The sequence below is a fragment of the Crotalus tigris genome, unplaced genomic scaffold (genome assembly GCF_016545835.1).
Source record: "Crotalus tigris isolate CLP2741 ecotype Arizona unplaced genomic scaffold, ASM1654583v1 scf7180000017622.5263843, whole genome shotgun sequence".
Taxonomy (NCBI): domain Eukaryota; kingdom Metazoa; phylum Chordata; class Lepidosauria; order Squamata; family Viperidae; genus Crotalus; species Crotalus tigris.
In genome coordinates, this window is record NW_024096517.1 from 4,796,202 (window position 1) to 4,811,411 (window position 15,210).

The 15,210-nt window shown below is 41.7% G+C and overlaps 1 protein-coding gene across 2 annotated transcripts; it reads right to left on the bottom strand.

Annotated features, from left to right (window-relative positions):
• Positions 1-505: 505 nt before the first annotated feature.
• On the bottom strand, positions 506-11,341 carry APOOL (apolipoprotein O like). 2 transcript variants are annotated; one of them, XM_039331813.1, is made up of 9 exons: positions 11,258-11,341; positions 8,909-9,016; positions 7,666-7,785; positions 5,800-5,854; positions 4,333-4,431; positions 3,094-3,185; positions 2,723-2,836; positions 1,592-1,763; positions 506-931 (listed from the first exon to the last, which is right to left on the bottom strand). In XM_039331813.1, exons 1-9 carry the CDS (start codon positions 11,267-11,269, stop codon positions 834-836), a joined length of 870 nt encoding a protein of 289 aa, XP_039187747.1. In that variant the 5' UTR covers positions 11,270-11,341; the 3' UTR covers positions 506-833. The 2 variants fall into 2 exon arrangements, with proteins under 2 accessions (XP_039187747.1, XP_039187757.1); XM_039331823.1 differs by having other exon boundaries at positions 8,909-9,013; positions 11,258-11,312.
• Between the last annotated feature and the right edge of the window lie 3,869 nt (positions 11,342-15,210).

The window sequence follows — 15,210 nt, forward strand, 5'->3', positions numbered from 1 at the left end:
TGGTTGTTCAGGGCTCCTTAACCAAAGTCAGAGGTAGATCAAGATCTGCACTTGAAACCAAGGTTTCTATGGGTTAGAGATGTTGGCTCTTTCTAAAGCCTCACAGTATCAAATGAAAAGCCGTGTGTGAATCGGAGGTGGAGTGGAAATGCACAAGTGTTTCCCTGCCTGTCTAGCTTAATCTGTCAGGCCAACCCAACCGCCCTCATTAAGACATTCCATGGATTGTTAAAATGGTTAGATTATTTGAGCAAGTGGAAGTAGGACAAGTATTCTGAGCCATGCATATGATTGCACATCTTTGTAAAGGATGTGCAATCATATGCATGGGAAACCTAGCGCTGTTCTTATACTCATTAAAGCCAGGCACACAAAATTATATCATTTATATTTGATGGACTGAAAGTTGCACAATCAATTCTACAGACCTCCACATCCTTCTGGTCCTCAGACAGCAGAGGTTTTTGAATAGAAAGAAATAGATAGAAAGAAACGCAAAGCAAAATGTGGTTTAAATATGTTATTATTGCAAGCTTTTGAATAGAAGCAGCACGGTATCCTGTGTTATTTACATTATTTCACTAATTTGGCAACAAGGACCACTTGAGAAGCTTCTTGCTTTTTACACCCAGAGACCAATTATACTTTCAACCAGTTGAAAATCCGAAGTGGCACTAATGAGTAAAAAAAAGATTTAAGAATTGCACGGGAAAATTGGCAAGAGAACAAGAGTTAAGATGCAACCTGACTCCGTTATCACCATATAGACCTGTGAGCAAATTGCATAGGGCTTCCACCTGTTTTTAAAGTCCCATGAGGAAAACTGGAGGGTATTAACTTCTCTTACTATACAGATCTGCATCTTCTGGGCTGGCCTGTCCGTAGTCCATGAGGCTTGCATCTGCTTTAAACGTGGGTGCCTTCAATGCATCTGCCAAATAGACACCAGGATGTTAGGATAGGCATCTCTGGAACGAGGGAGAGGGCTGCTAAGGATTATGAGTTATCTATTTCCACGTAATCCTCCATTTACGACCATTTGAAGTTTACAATGGCACTGAATAAAGGGCCTTATGACTGATCCTCACACCTATGACCATCATAGCTATCTCCACAGTCATGGGATGAAAACTCAGATGGGTGGCAACCATCATGTATTTTATACGACGGTCGCAGCATCCTGATCGCCATCTGCGACTTTCCCATCTGGCTTCTCACAAGCAAAGTCGATGGGAGAAGCCAGCTTTGCTTACCAGCTCTGTGATTCCCTTAACAAATGCAGTGATTCGCTTAACGACCGAAGGGATCGTGACTCACTTAATAAGCACGACACGGAAATTCTGGTCCCAACTCAAGGACGACCTGTGTTCGTTCATTCCCTTCGATTTGTACTGGTAGACAGACACCATTTTAATTTCTCACCACGTCTCGTCTCTTGTGGGGAAGAGTGTGAAACAGCCCGTGCTAATCAGTTGTTTTCCAAAGGTGTTTAACGACTTCCCCCACCCAAAAGCTGTGTGAAAAGTCATCCCATTTGGGAATTACAGATCCAGAGCTGGGAAAGCCCGTGAGGGCAGTTAGAACCTCTCACCTGTTCTGACATTTGGCATCTTCATTGCACCCATCAAAGTCTCAAAATCTTTCTGGGCGTCTGACCTCTCTTTATGGGTTGGTTCCTCTGAGGTTTCTGTCTGGTCCTTTGGTTCTACAGAGGCCTCCTGTGCTTTTGGGAGGCTATGATCGACTCGTGAGGCTTCCTGTACCTGAAAAAGAGGCATAATTATGGAATATCCAGTAAGATACATTGGCCGGGCAGTCTATTCTAACTAAACAATGTGACTTCCCAAAAAACCGGAGTGATTTTAATAAAAGCATTGGCCAAAACATTTCTGCTTTATCTTTAGCGCAGAATCCTTATTAGAAGTCATCAAACGCCAGTAAGAAAAAAGATACCTTTTAGAAAATAGAACAAGATTACATTCAAATAGATAAAATGTGTATTTTGGATATTACAGTTTGCTATGAAGCAAGATAAGGGAAATCTTGGTTACCCAAAGTCTGAAAATTATGGATATCAAAGGTTAAATTGGAATATTGATGAGAAATTAAAAATTATGTAAAAATTAATAACAGGATATGGATTGTTTATGAAGATTGAATGTGATTAAGAGATGTATAAGCTAAAAATGTATGGATAAATGTAATAATGATGTTTTTATTGAGATGGTATAATTAGAAATGTACTAGCTTGAATACGAGACAGTCAATGTTAAGGGAAAAAGAAAAGAAATATCTGATGTTGTAACCTGAGATTTGCACTAAAGATTTTGTTATTGAACTATTGATTAACCCAGTCACCACATTGCTTTTTAAATACTCAAATGTAAAATTGGAAAATTAATAAAATATTATTTAAAAAAATGCCAGTAAGAAAAAGACTTGGGCCAGATTTTATTTTATTTTTATACTGTATGTGTGTGTGTGTGTGTGTGTGTGGTGCGCGCGCGCGTGTATACATACAACCAAACAAACCACCAAATTCAGAAGCATCAAGGACTCCATGTATAGATAACTAACATTAAATTCCACCTTAGGGCCTCTTTATAATGGGCAATGTAGAGATGCCGTAGATTTTACCATTTAATCCGACGCAAAATGTTGGCATTTTAAAACATTTATCAAAACTTTTGCTATTTAAAATGCTTCTTGGAAAAGGACGTACCTGAGTATCTTTCTCCTGGGCAACTGGAACTTCTGTGGAAGATTTTTTGGTCCAGAGTGATCCTACAACTGTATACATTTTATGGCTTGCGGCGTAAACTTTGCTACCTGTAACCTGGTTTAACGTGAAATAGGTTATTGGACTGAGCAACAGACACAAGGTGGTGATCTTACTTTTTTTTTTTTTATGAATAGGATAATTCAGAGAATGGAAGGAAAAAAAACAACAACACCCTAATTCTGAATAACGATCTTTTGGAAATTTGTAACCCGGAGTTTAAAAATATCAACTAGCAGCAACATTCTTAAAGTGAAAGAAAAAGTTTATTTTTTTAAAAAAGCACCTAAATAAGAAGCTTAAAAGGAGATTACCTTTGCAACAATCACCGACTGTGCTGGATAGCAAAGAGCTATACCTAGTGAGCCCAGGCACACGGGATAAGCAATTTTCTTGAATCTAGATCCTGCAAGAAACAAGTCACAAGTGAGAATAAAGAGCACCACTAATTGCAACATGAAATTTCAACACTTCTGTTCTCATAAATCGCTTAGGTCATTACATAATTGAACTGCTTTCCTAGAGTACATTGAACCAAGTATTGGTCTAGATTTGCACATCAGGCTCAACCACCCAAAACTAACCAAGTCAACAGTTTTGGTCACCACGATGTAAAAAAGATGTTGAAACTCTAGAAAGAGTGCAGAGAAGAGCAACAAAGATGATTAGGGGACTGGAGGCTGAAACATATAAGGAACGGTTGCTGGAATTGGGTATGTCTAGTTTAATGAAGAGAAGGACGAGAGGGGACATGATAGCAGTCTTCCAATATCTCAGGGGTTGCCCCAAAGAGGAGGCATTCTCCAAAGCACCTGATGGCTGGACAAGAAGCAACGGATGGAAACTAATCATGGAGAGAAGCAACCTAGAACTAAGGAGAAACTTCCTGACAGTGAGAACAATTAACCAGTGGAACAGCCTGCCTCCAGGAGCGGAGAATGCTCCAATACTGGAAGTTTTTAAGAAGAGACTAGACAGCCATTTGTCCGAAATGGTATAAGGTTTCCTGCCTGAGCAAGGGGTTGGACTAGATGACCTCCAAGGTCCCTTCCAACTTTATTATTATTATATTATTAATTATTATTATTATTGAGAACGGAGCGTATTCGATATGCTCAACATTCAGTAGATGTGCAGTGCTTAAGATACGGAAGTGAAATGATGTTTTTGAAGCGTGGCATTGTACCTATAACATTTGCGGGCAGCCCTTTAAAGCAGCTGCATCTTTTCCTTTTGTCCGCAGCTGCAGCTTCAAAAGCTGCAGGTCAAAAGATTAATTTTAGCTTGGAGTAGGGTCTCCCCACAGCCTAGTCCACCAAACCAAGATGAAGCCATGACAGTGAGATCCCTTTTATATGTCCAGCACACCTAGGGCACAGCTGCCACCACACTTTCGCAGTTGCCATCTTCCCTTTTTCTAACCACACCCCTGCAAATACTGACCTGTTAGGTTAAGAATGAACTGAACACAGCAACAGAGATCACCGTTAACAAATAAGTACTTTTTTTTTTTTTCATATTATCTGGAGTGGTTTCCTTTCCCGTCATCTCACCTTTCCTGGCCAGGACTATTCCAGTCAGTCCTGAAACTGTGATCACCCCAATTTTGGGGAGAAATTCCGGAGGTGGATTCTTCAGGTAAACATACGCATCTTAAAAATAAGCAAAACAATTCACGGTTAGTTCTTGCTGGATTATCCCACCTCTTTATCTCGTCTGTTATTTTCATGGCCAGAGGTTGTAGTGGTTAGGTAGGGCTTGGGAAAACAAAAGCAAAGAGGACTCAATAATGGTCAGATAAGAGGCAGCTGAGCCCCCCCCCAAAAAAAATATGGGCAGGGCAAGCAGCTCAGAAGGGATCCTCTCAACTTCCTTAGGGACAAAGGAGACTGGCTGGCAAATTGTACTTTCAGGCATGCAAGAGCCTATTAATGTATCCTTACTGGTGGAATATTCAAAAGATTTTTAAGAGAAAGATAAAGTTTTACTCCGCAGTTATTTTTGTTGGGTATTATTGTAGATTTTGATGTTAAAGCAACTAATTTGATGTTGAATCTTATAACAGCTGCGAGATTATTGGTGGGGCAATATTGGAAAAAAAACTTATTGCCTACTTTGGAAGAATGGATACTTAAAGTGTCTAATCTAGCAGAAATGGCGAAAATCTCCGCCTACTTGAAGGACCATTCACAAGAAAGATATATTATGGCTTGGAGAAGATGGATTACATTCAGAAGAAATATGAAATTGAAAAGTATTATCTTGCTTTTGAGTAGATTTTAGATAATTATTAACGGTGTTAATTATATTATTATTTTTGTTTTAATTTGTTAATATTTATTTTGAGAAGGAGTTAAAGTGTGTTATGGCTTTGATTGATAGTATAGTTGGTTTATGTTAGTTAGATTATGTTTATTTCTTTTTTTACCCTGTAATTAGCTCTGGGAAGTGGGGGAGGGGTGGGGGGCTTATATTGCAATAAATTTATAAAAAATTTAAATAAAATGTATCCTTACTGTACATTAAATTTAAAGCTAGCATAGTTCTCGGCTTACAGCCATTCATTTTGTGACTGTTCAAAGTTAAATCACCATTGAAAAAAGGGACTTGTGACTGCTATTCACACGACCGTTGCAGCATCCTCAGGATCACGTGATCAAAACTGGGACACTTGGCCACTGGCACGTATTTACGATGGTTGCAGCGTCCTTGAGGTCACGTGATCCCGTTTTGTGACCTTCAGACAAGCAAAGTCAATGGGGAAGCCCGATTCAACTTTACAACCGGGTTACCAACTTAACTGCAGTGATCCACTTAACAACCTGTGGCAAGAAAGGTTGTAAAACGGGGCAAAACTTACTTAACAAATGTGGCAACGGAAATTTTGGGCTCCCGTGTGGTCATAAGCCGAGGACCACCTATATTTATGGGTAGGCCTCTTGTCTGGACTACCTTGCAAGGTTGACAGAAGTACAACCCCAAGCACAGGAAGGTGCAGAGTGCTCTACTGACACACCCACCTTTTCCAAACTGTAGCGAAGCAGTGACTCCGTTTTTGACGAAGAGGTAAGCGTCCTGTGGAAATAAACAAAAGATCATTGTTTTAAAAAATAATAATAATCCCACTGGCAAATGCGAAGGCAGCTTCAACAGAAGGAAGAGATGGCTGAAAAATAAAATACTCTTTGTTTTTTTATGCAGTATGTAAACCTATCCCAAGGGAAGTGATTTGTACTTGAAAGGCGATGCATACATGGGATGACAAACGGATGAGAGACAGTCTTCACATAAGGCTGATCTTGTATAGTTTATATTTTATCGGTTTGAGGCAAGTGGCAGCTTTCGTGGGATATCGGCACACGCAAACACAAATCGCTGCTCTCCCTTCTCATCCCACAGGTATCCATGGACAGAATGGGGTACACCAGAGATCCCTAACCTTTTGGGCACCAGGGACCAGTTCTGTGGAGAGAGGTTTTTCCACGCAACGAAGAATATGTGGTTTTGTGTGCTACTTGCATCCCACGGATGGGGCTTTGCTTATTTGTGATCACTGGTTGCTGCCATGCCGCGGCCGGTACTGGTCCATGGACCGAGAGTTGGGGACCCTTGGTGTAGACAATGTCATTCAACGCAGATGGGTTGAGATCACAGTTCCCTGAATTTCCAGAGCACAAAGTCAAAGATTTTTACGAAATCAAAAAACAAGCAGCCCAAAAAAACCTGCTAAGAATCTTTCCTGTTATTTTGGACATCAGAAGGCATATGCAGCATACGTGGTACCTATTTATTAGATTTATTCATACCACAATCCAAGCTCTCAGCAAATTGACCATATGGTAGTGAACAATACACACACATTCTCTCTCTCTCTCTCTAATCTCCACGCATTTGCAGGACAATTTCAGTTTTCATTATAATTTGCAAGGTTTTATTTATTTAGCGCAGTGGTTCTCAACCTTTTTAATGCCGCGACCCCTAACCGATCGTAAGTCAAGGACTACTCAACCGGTCGTAAGTCGAGGACTACTCAACTGGTACAGCACCGTTTGAAGAATGGGACTTTTGGCGGGCTCACCAGGGCAGAGACAGCCTGGACAATTCCTATTGGCTTTTGAAAGCCAATAGAATTAGACTCTATTCAAGAGAGTCTATTCTATTGGCTTTCAAAAGCCAATAGAATAAAAGGGAGTAGCACAGCTAAGGAAAAGGGGGGAAAAAATGGCGGACTGCGTTGTTTGGCGACCCCCATGAAATGGTCGTTCGACCCCAAATGGGGTCCCGACCCACAGGTTGAGAACCACTGATTTAGCGTATGAACTTTATACAAGTAAACATAGACAAACAACCCATGGAATTATACACAAAACTTCTACGGGGCGACAGCAGTGGCCTCATAATTGGATGTCCAATTCCATATGGAACTGTGATTGACATCAAGGATGATATTGAGTGTTATAATGCCCTTCCTCCAATTATTAAGTCAAGTACCAATCAGAATGTCTTCTCTCTATCCATAGAGCCACAGTTTGCAAGATAAGAATCTTATAATAAACATAATTTGGGGTTCACTCCACCAGATGCCATTACCCAACAAGCTCAGGATTATCACGATAATTAAGAGGACAAAAGGATAGGCATGAGGAAAAAAAAACAACCCACGGAAATGACTTATTTAAGAATGTCTCCACTCCAAAGGGAGAAACATCTTAAGTGCAAAAACCCAACAAGCTTGTAATTGTTGTGACCGAGAGATATTTGGTCCACATCTCCTGGTTGGTTTGATTCCCAACATGTTCCCCCCATTTCTTTAACAGGATTGTGACTGAGTCTTCTGAAATGTATTATTTCTGTTCCTAAATCAAGAATTTCGCTTGTGTTCTCACCTTGCAACCCTTTACGTAATAACTTGTCGTCTTTCTCACAGATGAAATCCTGGTCTGCAGCTGGCCGGGCTTTTCGTCAATGTACCGTGATTCCAGAGGTGGGGCACTGTAAATGGGAAGCTGCAAAAAAAAAGGAGGGGGAGATAGTGACCATAGGCTTGCCTGCGGAAATGAAAACCAACCCTCTACTCCATTATCTTATCAGTGGTATTTCTTTGCTCCCACTCAACAAGAATTGGCCATCAGGTTATTGACTAGAATGAAGGGGAGTGGTGCTCCACCATTCGTTGGCCATAGATGTTGCAATCAATGGCTCAAAGGAGTGCTCACATCTGCCTCTCGTCAAGGACAGGAATTAGGATCACACCTTAGGTCCCGTTATCATCCCCTGATTTATTGCTGATGTCTATACACAAGAGTCCAGTCAAGCACTAAAGGGTCAGCACTAAATAGATAAGAGTCAACGGAATTAAAGAGGGACTGGACTTGGATTGCTGGTGGGAATGTAACGCCTCTAGGCTGATTCCTCTCTTGACTCCGCCTCTCCTCCTATACGGTCTACTTAGTCATTGATCATCATAAGATGATCAAAGGCCTGGAGACCAAAAATGCGAAGAACGGCTACAGAACTTGGGTTTGGCTAGTCCAGTGGTTCTCAACCTGTGGGTCGGGACCCCATTTGGGGTCGAATGACCATTTCACGGGGGTCGCCAAACAATGCAGTCCGCCATTTTTTTCTCCTTTTCCTTAGCTATGCTACTCCCTTTTATTCTATTGGCTTTTGAAAGCCAATAGAATAGACTCTCTTGAATAGAGTCTAATTCTATTGACTTTCAAAAGCCAATAGGAATTGTCCAGGCTGTCTCTGCCCTGCTGAGCCCGCCAAAAGTCCCATTCTGCAAATGGTGCGGCACCAGTTGAGTAGTCCTTGACTTACGACCGGTTGGGGGTCGCGGCATTAAAAAGGTTAAGAACCACTGGGCTAGTCTAAAGAAAAGAAGAAATAGGGGAGACATGATAGAGTGTTTCAATATCTGAGGGGCTGCCACAAGGCAGAGGGGCTATATAATGATCCACGATGCATTTTTATTTGCCGTATGACAAAATAAATGATGCATAATCTTATTTTAACATAACTCAAAATTCCCATACTACGATAAAAGACTGCTTTCCTGAAATAGAACTTTCAGAGCAAAAGCTTCCCTGCACAAGCCGAAGCCTGCATTGATCTTACAAATCTTACCTGATGTACTTTAATCCGGTGGGATTTCTGTTCTCCTTCGGCTGCACCAAGTGCATGAGTGGAAGTCCATGCTAAAACTGTGGGAAAGGCTGCCCATTTGGTGACCTGCTGTCACAAGCAAAAGTCAAGATAAATCAAGGAACAACTTCAATATCTCCAGAAAAGCAGCTTCTGTGCTTCAACATTCACTCTGAAATCAAGAAAACTGCTGTGCCCACATCTCTCTTTGAGCTAGGAATGCTGGTTTATCCATGATTCATCATGAACTGGCCAGGGAATTGACTCATGTGTTGTTTCTCTGTCATATATATGGGTATATGCACTATTCTGTATGTATGTATGTATATAGGTATGTATTATGTATGTCATATTTATGTAGTGTATATTGAAGGTGGTGACCCTTTGAAAGCTGTATGCCAGTGGTCCCCAACGCCCAGTCTGTGGACCAGTACCGGACTGTGGCTTGCCAGCAACCAGGCCGCACAAACAAGCAAAGCCCCATCCACAAGATGCAGGCAGCACACAAAACCACGCCCCCTTCAGTCCGCGGAAAAACCTCTCTCCACGGAATCGGTCCCTGGTGCCCAAAAGGTTGGGGACCTCTGCTGTAAGCAATGAAATTTCATTTTAATGTATGTTAATTAGTGTACATTCAAAGTGACAATAAAGTTATTATTCTATTCTATTCTATTCTATTCTATTCTATTCTATTCCATTCCATTATTCTATTCTATTCTGTTCCGTTCATCTATTCTATTCTGTTCCATTCCATCTATTCCATTCTGTTCCGTTCCATTCCATCTATTCTGTTACATTCTATATTCTATTCCATTCCATTCTATGTTCTATTTTATTCTATTCTATTCCATTCCATTATTCTATTCTATTCTGTTCCGTTCCATCTATTCCATTCCATTCTGTTCCATTCCGTTCCGTTCCATCTATTCCATTACATTCTATATTCTATTCCATTACATTCTATGTTCTATTCCATTACATTCCATTATTCTATTCTATTCTGTTCCGTTCCATCTATTCTGTTCCATTCTGTTCCATTCCGTTCCATTCTATGTTCTATTCTATTCTATTCTATTCTATTCTATTCTATTCTATTCTATTCTATTCTATTCTATTCTATTCTATTCTATCCTTAAGGCAAACTGGGGAGAGTTTAAAAAACAAAAGGCAAACCACAAATGTAAAATGGGTGTAATCTAAATTTTTAAAAGCAATTTCCCCCCAATCTGGTGCGTACCTACTACGGTAGCCCCTTCACTATCTGAGCTGTACCGAATATATTGGAGAAAACGAAGATATTTAAAACACTGTTGGTTTTTGTTGAAAGGGGATGATATGAACAACGATGTGAATGCTTGAACAGCAAATTCCTCACTTGATTTTTTTTTTTAAAAAAATTGCTCACTATACACAATTTTGCACAGTAGCTGGGGAATTCTGAGAGCTGAAGTCGCACAGTTTAAGATAAAGTGGCCACGGTTGAAAAAAACTGGTGTAAGGGGTTTCCAGTATCAATGTGATTTTGCTAGCCTCACATTGTTCCCTAACCTGGTTATCTCCCAACCATGCTCCACTACAACTCCCATGGTCAACAGCATCAGCTTGGGGAAGATGGGATGCATAATCAGATGGGTGAAGGATGCAGAGTGTGGTTCTTTTTAAGGAGAGGTGGATGGCCAAGCATCTCAAAAACATCCCAAGGATATTAGGTTACACCTGGGGGCAGCATCAGTGGGATTTCACAACGGAAGGGCATTCTGCAAATGCTCTGCTGCCCAGCATCTTCAGGAATGCCCAAAAGGTCCACCTTTCCATATTGAAAAGGAGAGGCAGGAACAAAAATTAGCAATGGGAAGGGATGCAAAGGAACAAGCTTTGCCCATCCTTCCTCATTCATTGCCCTGCTCCTCTTATGTCTTTCACATCCCCACATTCTGTCTCCTCCGAGCAAGGGCATAGGATAAATCACTCTGCACATGCTCAGGAGTCCACTCGCCTTTGCCACTCTTCCTCCCCTTTGAGACCTCTTTTGCAGGACAAAGTTCCAATTTTGTGGCTGGCGGAACACAAGAGCAAAGATCAGAAAGGAGCCCTGCTGGTTGACACTCAAGAGACCCCGCAGGGAAAGGGAATTCTGCACATGCTCAGGCACCCTTTGCAGCCCAGAGCCACTCTTTTCAGTGGAAAAGCAGGAAAGGGCTCCCCTATCGGTGGGAGGCCCCGTCTTGGATCCCGAAACGAAGGAAGGAAGGAAGGGAAAAAAAGGAGGGTTCCAGCAGCCTCGAAAGTCGCCGGAATCGGAGACCGGAGAGGCGCGACGGAGCCACTCACCTTGGCCGCCATTTTGGCTCCACCGCTTCGCGTGGGAGGCGCCCAACCTGGAAGAGGGCGGAGCGGTAGGAAAGCTGGCCTAGGATTGGCGGAGAGGAGAAGTGGCGTCACAGTGACGTCACCCGGTGTTTTCCCATTCCGGAGCCTTAGCGGCGGAGGTTCCCGTGCGGGACTACAGCTCCCATGATCCCCCAAGAGCATGGTTCAACTACTGTAGGGAGGAAAAGAAACGAGAAGGGAGTTTATGGGGTTCCCCGAGGATGGACGCTCTTTTTTAATTGGAGGGCTAAAACAGTGTTTTTTTTCAGGCTTGGCAACTTTAAGAGGCGTGGACTCCAATTCCCAGAATTCCCCAGCCAGCGCTGGTTGGGGAATTCTGGGAGTTTGACTCCACGCCTCTTAAAGTTGTCAAGATTGAAATGTACTGGGCCAAAATAAAGTTCCAACCCGTGGTATTTGGGATGAGAGGGAATAGGGGTTTCTGGGTTTCTTAGTCTTGTTAGACTACAGCTCCCATCATGCTTGTACAAGTAATGAATGCTGTAGTCCAGTGTTTCTTTAAAGGGGGTCCCAGGTTTGGGGGACAGGAGGGAGGAGGGGATTTTAGGGGTCCACGAAATCATTGTTTTGCTGCGTATGGAAAATATTGGCAAAAAAAGTAAAGCCACATCAGTCTTCTTACAATTATCTGTATTCAGTAAAAAAAAATTTTCTTCAGGAACAATATTTTATTTAGGGAAATATTTCCAAAACGTTATCAATGTTAATTTTTAATATGGGAAATACAGAATAATCATTCTAATACATGCTAAGATAGAGCAAAAGGTTTAAGAATCACTGCCGTAGTCGTGAATCTGGGGATCTCAACTGAAACTACGTGACAGGCAGAAATCCAACAGGGGCAGACCTTGAGCTGCCTTAGTGATGTAAAGAAAGAAGGAAGGGTTCGGAAGAGGAAACAGATTTCCCAGCGTGCACAGGTAGTACAGACTTACAACAGTTCATTTAGTGGCCGTTCAAAGTCACAACGGCGCCGGAATAAGTGACTTATGACCAGCTTTCACACTTATTACATTGCCGCATCCCCGTGGTCACATGATCAAAATTCAGATGGTTGGCAATTGACTCATGACGGTTGCAGTGTCCCAAGGTCTCGTGATCCCTTTTGCGAGCTTCTGACAAGCAAGTCAGTGAGGAACACAGATTCACTTAACAACAGTTTGACTAATTTAACAACTGTTGCAAGAAAGGTCGTAAAATGAGGCAAACTCACTTAATACATTTCATTTAGCAGCATATATTTTGGGCTCAACTGTGGCCGTAAGTGAAGCCTTACCTGTACTCGCCCGTTTTCTAAACCACACTTCAGATCGCCCCTTTTAATGCAGATTGACAGGGATTGTTCATCTTATTAAAGACAAGCTTAAGAAGCAAGCATCCACACATCCCACTCTGAACGGCGTGAGTCACTTAACAACTACAATGATTTGCTTTACAACCGTGGCCCAAAAATGGTTGTAAAACTGGGCACGGCTTGTTTAACAATCGCCTTGCTTAACAATGGAAATTCTGACCTCTTTGTGATTGCGAGTCAAGGAGTATCCGTAATGGTTTAGCATCTGTATTATTTTAATGTTCCTATTGTATTTCTTATAGTCCAGGCCATGGTTTTCCCAGTTGCAATGTATGGCTGTGAAAGTTGGACCATAAGAAAGGGTGAGTGCCAAAGAATTGAGACCTGTGAACTATGGTGCTAGAGAAGACTCCTATGAGTCCCCTGGACTGCAAAGCGATCAAACCGGTCAGTCCTGACTGCTCTTTAGAAGGCCAGATCCTGAAGTTGAAACTCAAGTACTTTGGCCACCTAATGAGAAGGAAGGACTCACTGGAGAAGAGCCTAATGCTGGGAAAGATGGAGGGCAAGAGAAGAAGGGGACGACAGAGGATGAGGTGGCTGGATGGAGTCACTGAAGCAGTAGGTGTGAGCTTAAATGGACTCCAAAAAGATGCAAGAGGACAGGAAGGCCTGGAGCAGGGGTAGGCAACCTTGGCTCTTTTATGACTTGTGGACTTCAACTCCCAGAATTCTTGAGCCAGCCATGCTGAGGGAAAAGGGAGAGGTTTCCAAGCTGAGCCAGGCTGGCTCAGGAATTCTGGGAGTTGAAGTCCATGAGTCATAAAAGAGCCAAGGTTGCCTACCCCTGGCCTGGAGGAACGTTGTCCATGGGGTCGCGATGGGTCGGACATGACTTTGCAACTAACAAGAACAAATTATATTTCTGAATCATTCTGAGTGGAGATGAAAAGCCCGTCTACCTTCCAGCAACTGATGAAGCTAAAATGCAGGCGGTATATAAGTCAGTCTCTTAATTTTCTCGGCTGGGCTTCTTCTATGCGGTCTTACCTGGGACCTGAATTATCTGCAGGATATGTGAACCAAGATGGGATGTCAGGTGCTATGGTGTAGTTGATGCTCTTCTGGGTTTGATATACATTGCATATCTGGGAACAAGTCCATCCTAGAGTGATACCCTTACTTTTCAGTTGGCAAGGATCATGAAGGAGGCTGCAAAGGTCGTAACTGTGAAAAACGGTCCTAAGTCCCTTTTTTTCCAGCGACGTCATAACTTTGAACGGTCACTAAGTGATCTGGTCTAAGTTGGAGGACTACTTGTAAGTCGAGGACCATTGCAAAGTCTCAGGTCATGTGATTGCTATTTACAAACTTCCTAGCTGGCTTTGGACAAACAAAGTCAATGGGGCAAACTGGGTTCACTTAATGACTGTATGATTCATTTAACAACTGCAATTATTTGCTTATCAACCATGGCAAAACAGGTTGTAAAATTGGGCGTGACTCCCTTAACAATTGCCTTGTTTAGTGACAGAAATTCTGGTCCTGGTTGTGATCCTAAGTTGAGGACCCCCTACCGTGCTTGACCAATGGGCTGTAGGAATGAAGCTTCCGTTGTCTTCTTCAAGGATCATCCAGTGCTAAGAAAGGAAGGAAGGAAGAATCTTTGGAATGCAGAGAATTCCGTTTATTGAAGTTCAATGTACAACTGAAGTTTTACAACTTTTCCCAAAACAAAAAGTTAACTTTCAATTTAGGAAGAATAAATGTCCTTTTTCAATAATATACAGTCTCTCTATATATATTTTTAAATAAGTTAATATCTTTGAAAAAAGAGCAATATGTTCCTTTTATAATGTTGCAGTGCAACTTACAACTTACACGTCTGTGCAATGTACCATGAGGTATATGCCCAGTGAAAAACACACAGTGAATTTTATTTCCATTCATAAGTTCTCATGGTCCATTCATAAATTCTCATGGTCCATTCATAAATTCTCATTGTAGACACACAAAAAGTTTAACATTAATCTGTGGTAGAAAAAAAGAAAAGAAATGCAGCCAAGTACACACTAAAAAAAAATATATTACCTTTTCCCCCTAAAAACAAACAAAACAAAACGGAAGGAACATTCATTGCTTCTACAAATTGGTGATTGCTTCTTGACATAGAGCGAGGATAATTAAAAAAGATCTTTGTGAACTTGGAAAATGTAACCAAACACAGAACAATCTGAATTATCCAGAGGTTGAAATTTAATTTTGGTGGTCTTGATACTGCAATCCCATAGACGCTTACCTATGGAAACAAGCTCCCATTGAGATCAATGGGGATGGGCTTTAAAATAGACAAAGGATGGTTTACGCTGTCCCCATTTTCAGCGGAGCTGTGGACAGAGCAGATGTTTTCAAACAACAAGGGAAAATAAAAGGTGTAATGGGATTGGGTTGATTTTCCCCTGGTTTATAACGATCCCTTTTTCAATTCTCTTTTAGAACTTTTGAAGGAAAACAGAGAAGAGGGCTGAAGTCAAGGTCACCATTACAGATGTCCCTTCCCTGAACGCTTTCCTTCGGTTCTTCCAGTTTATGAGGAAAA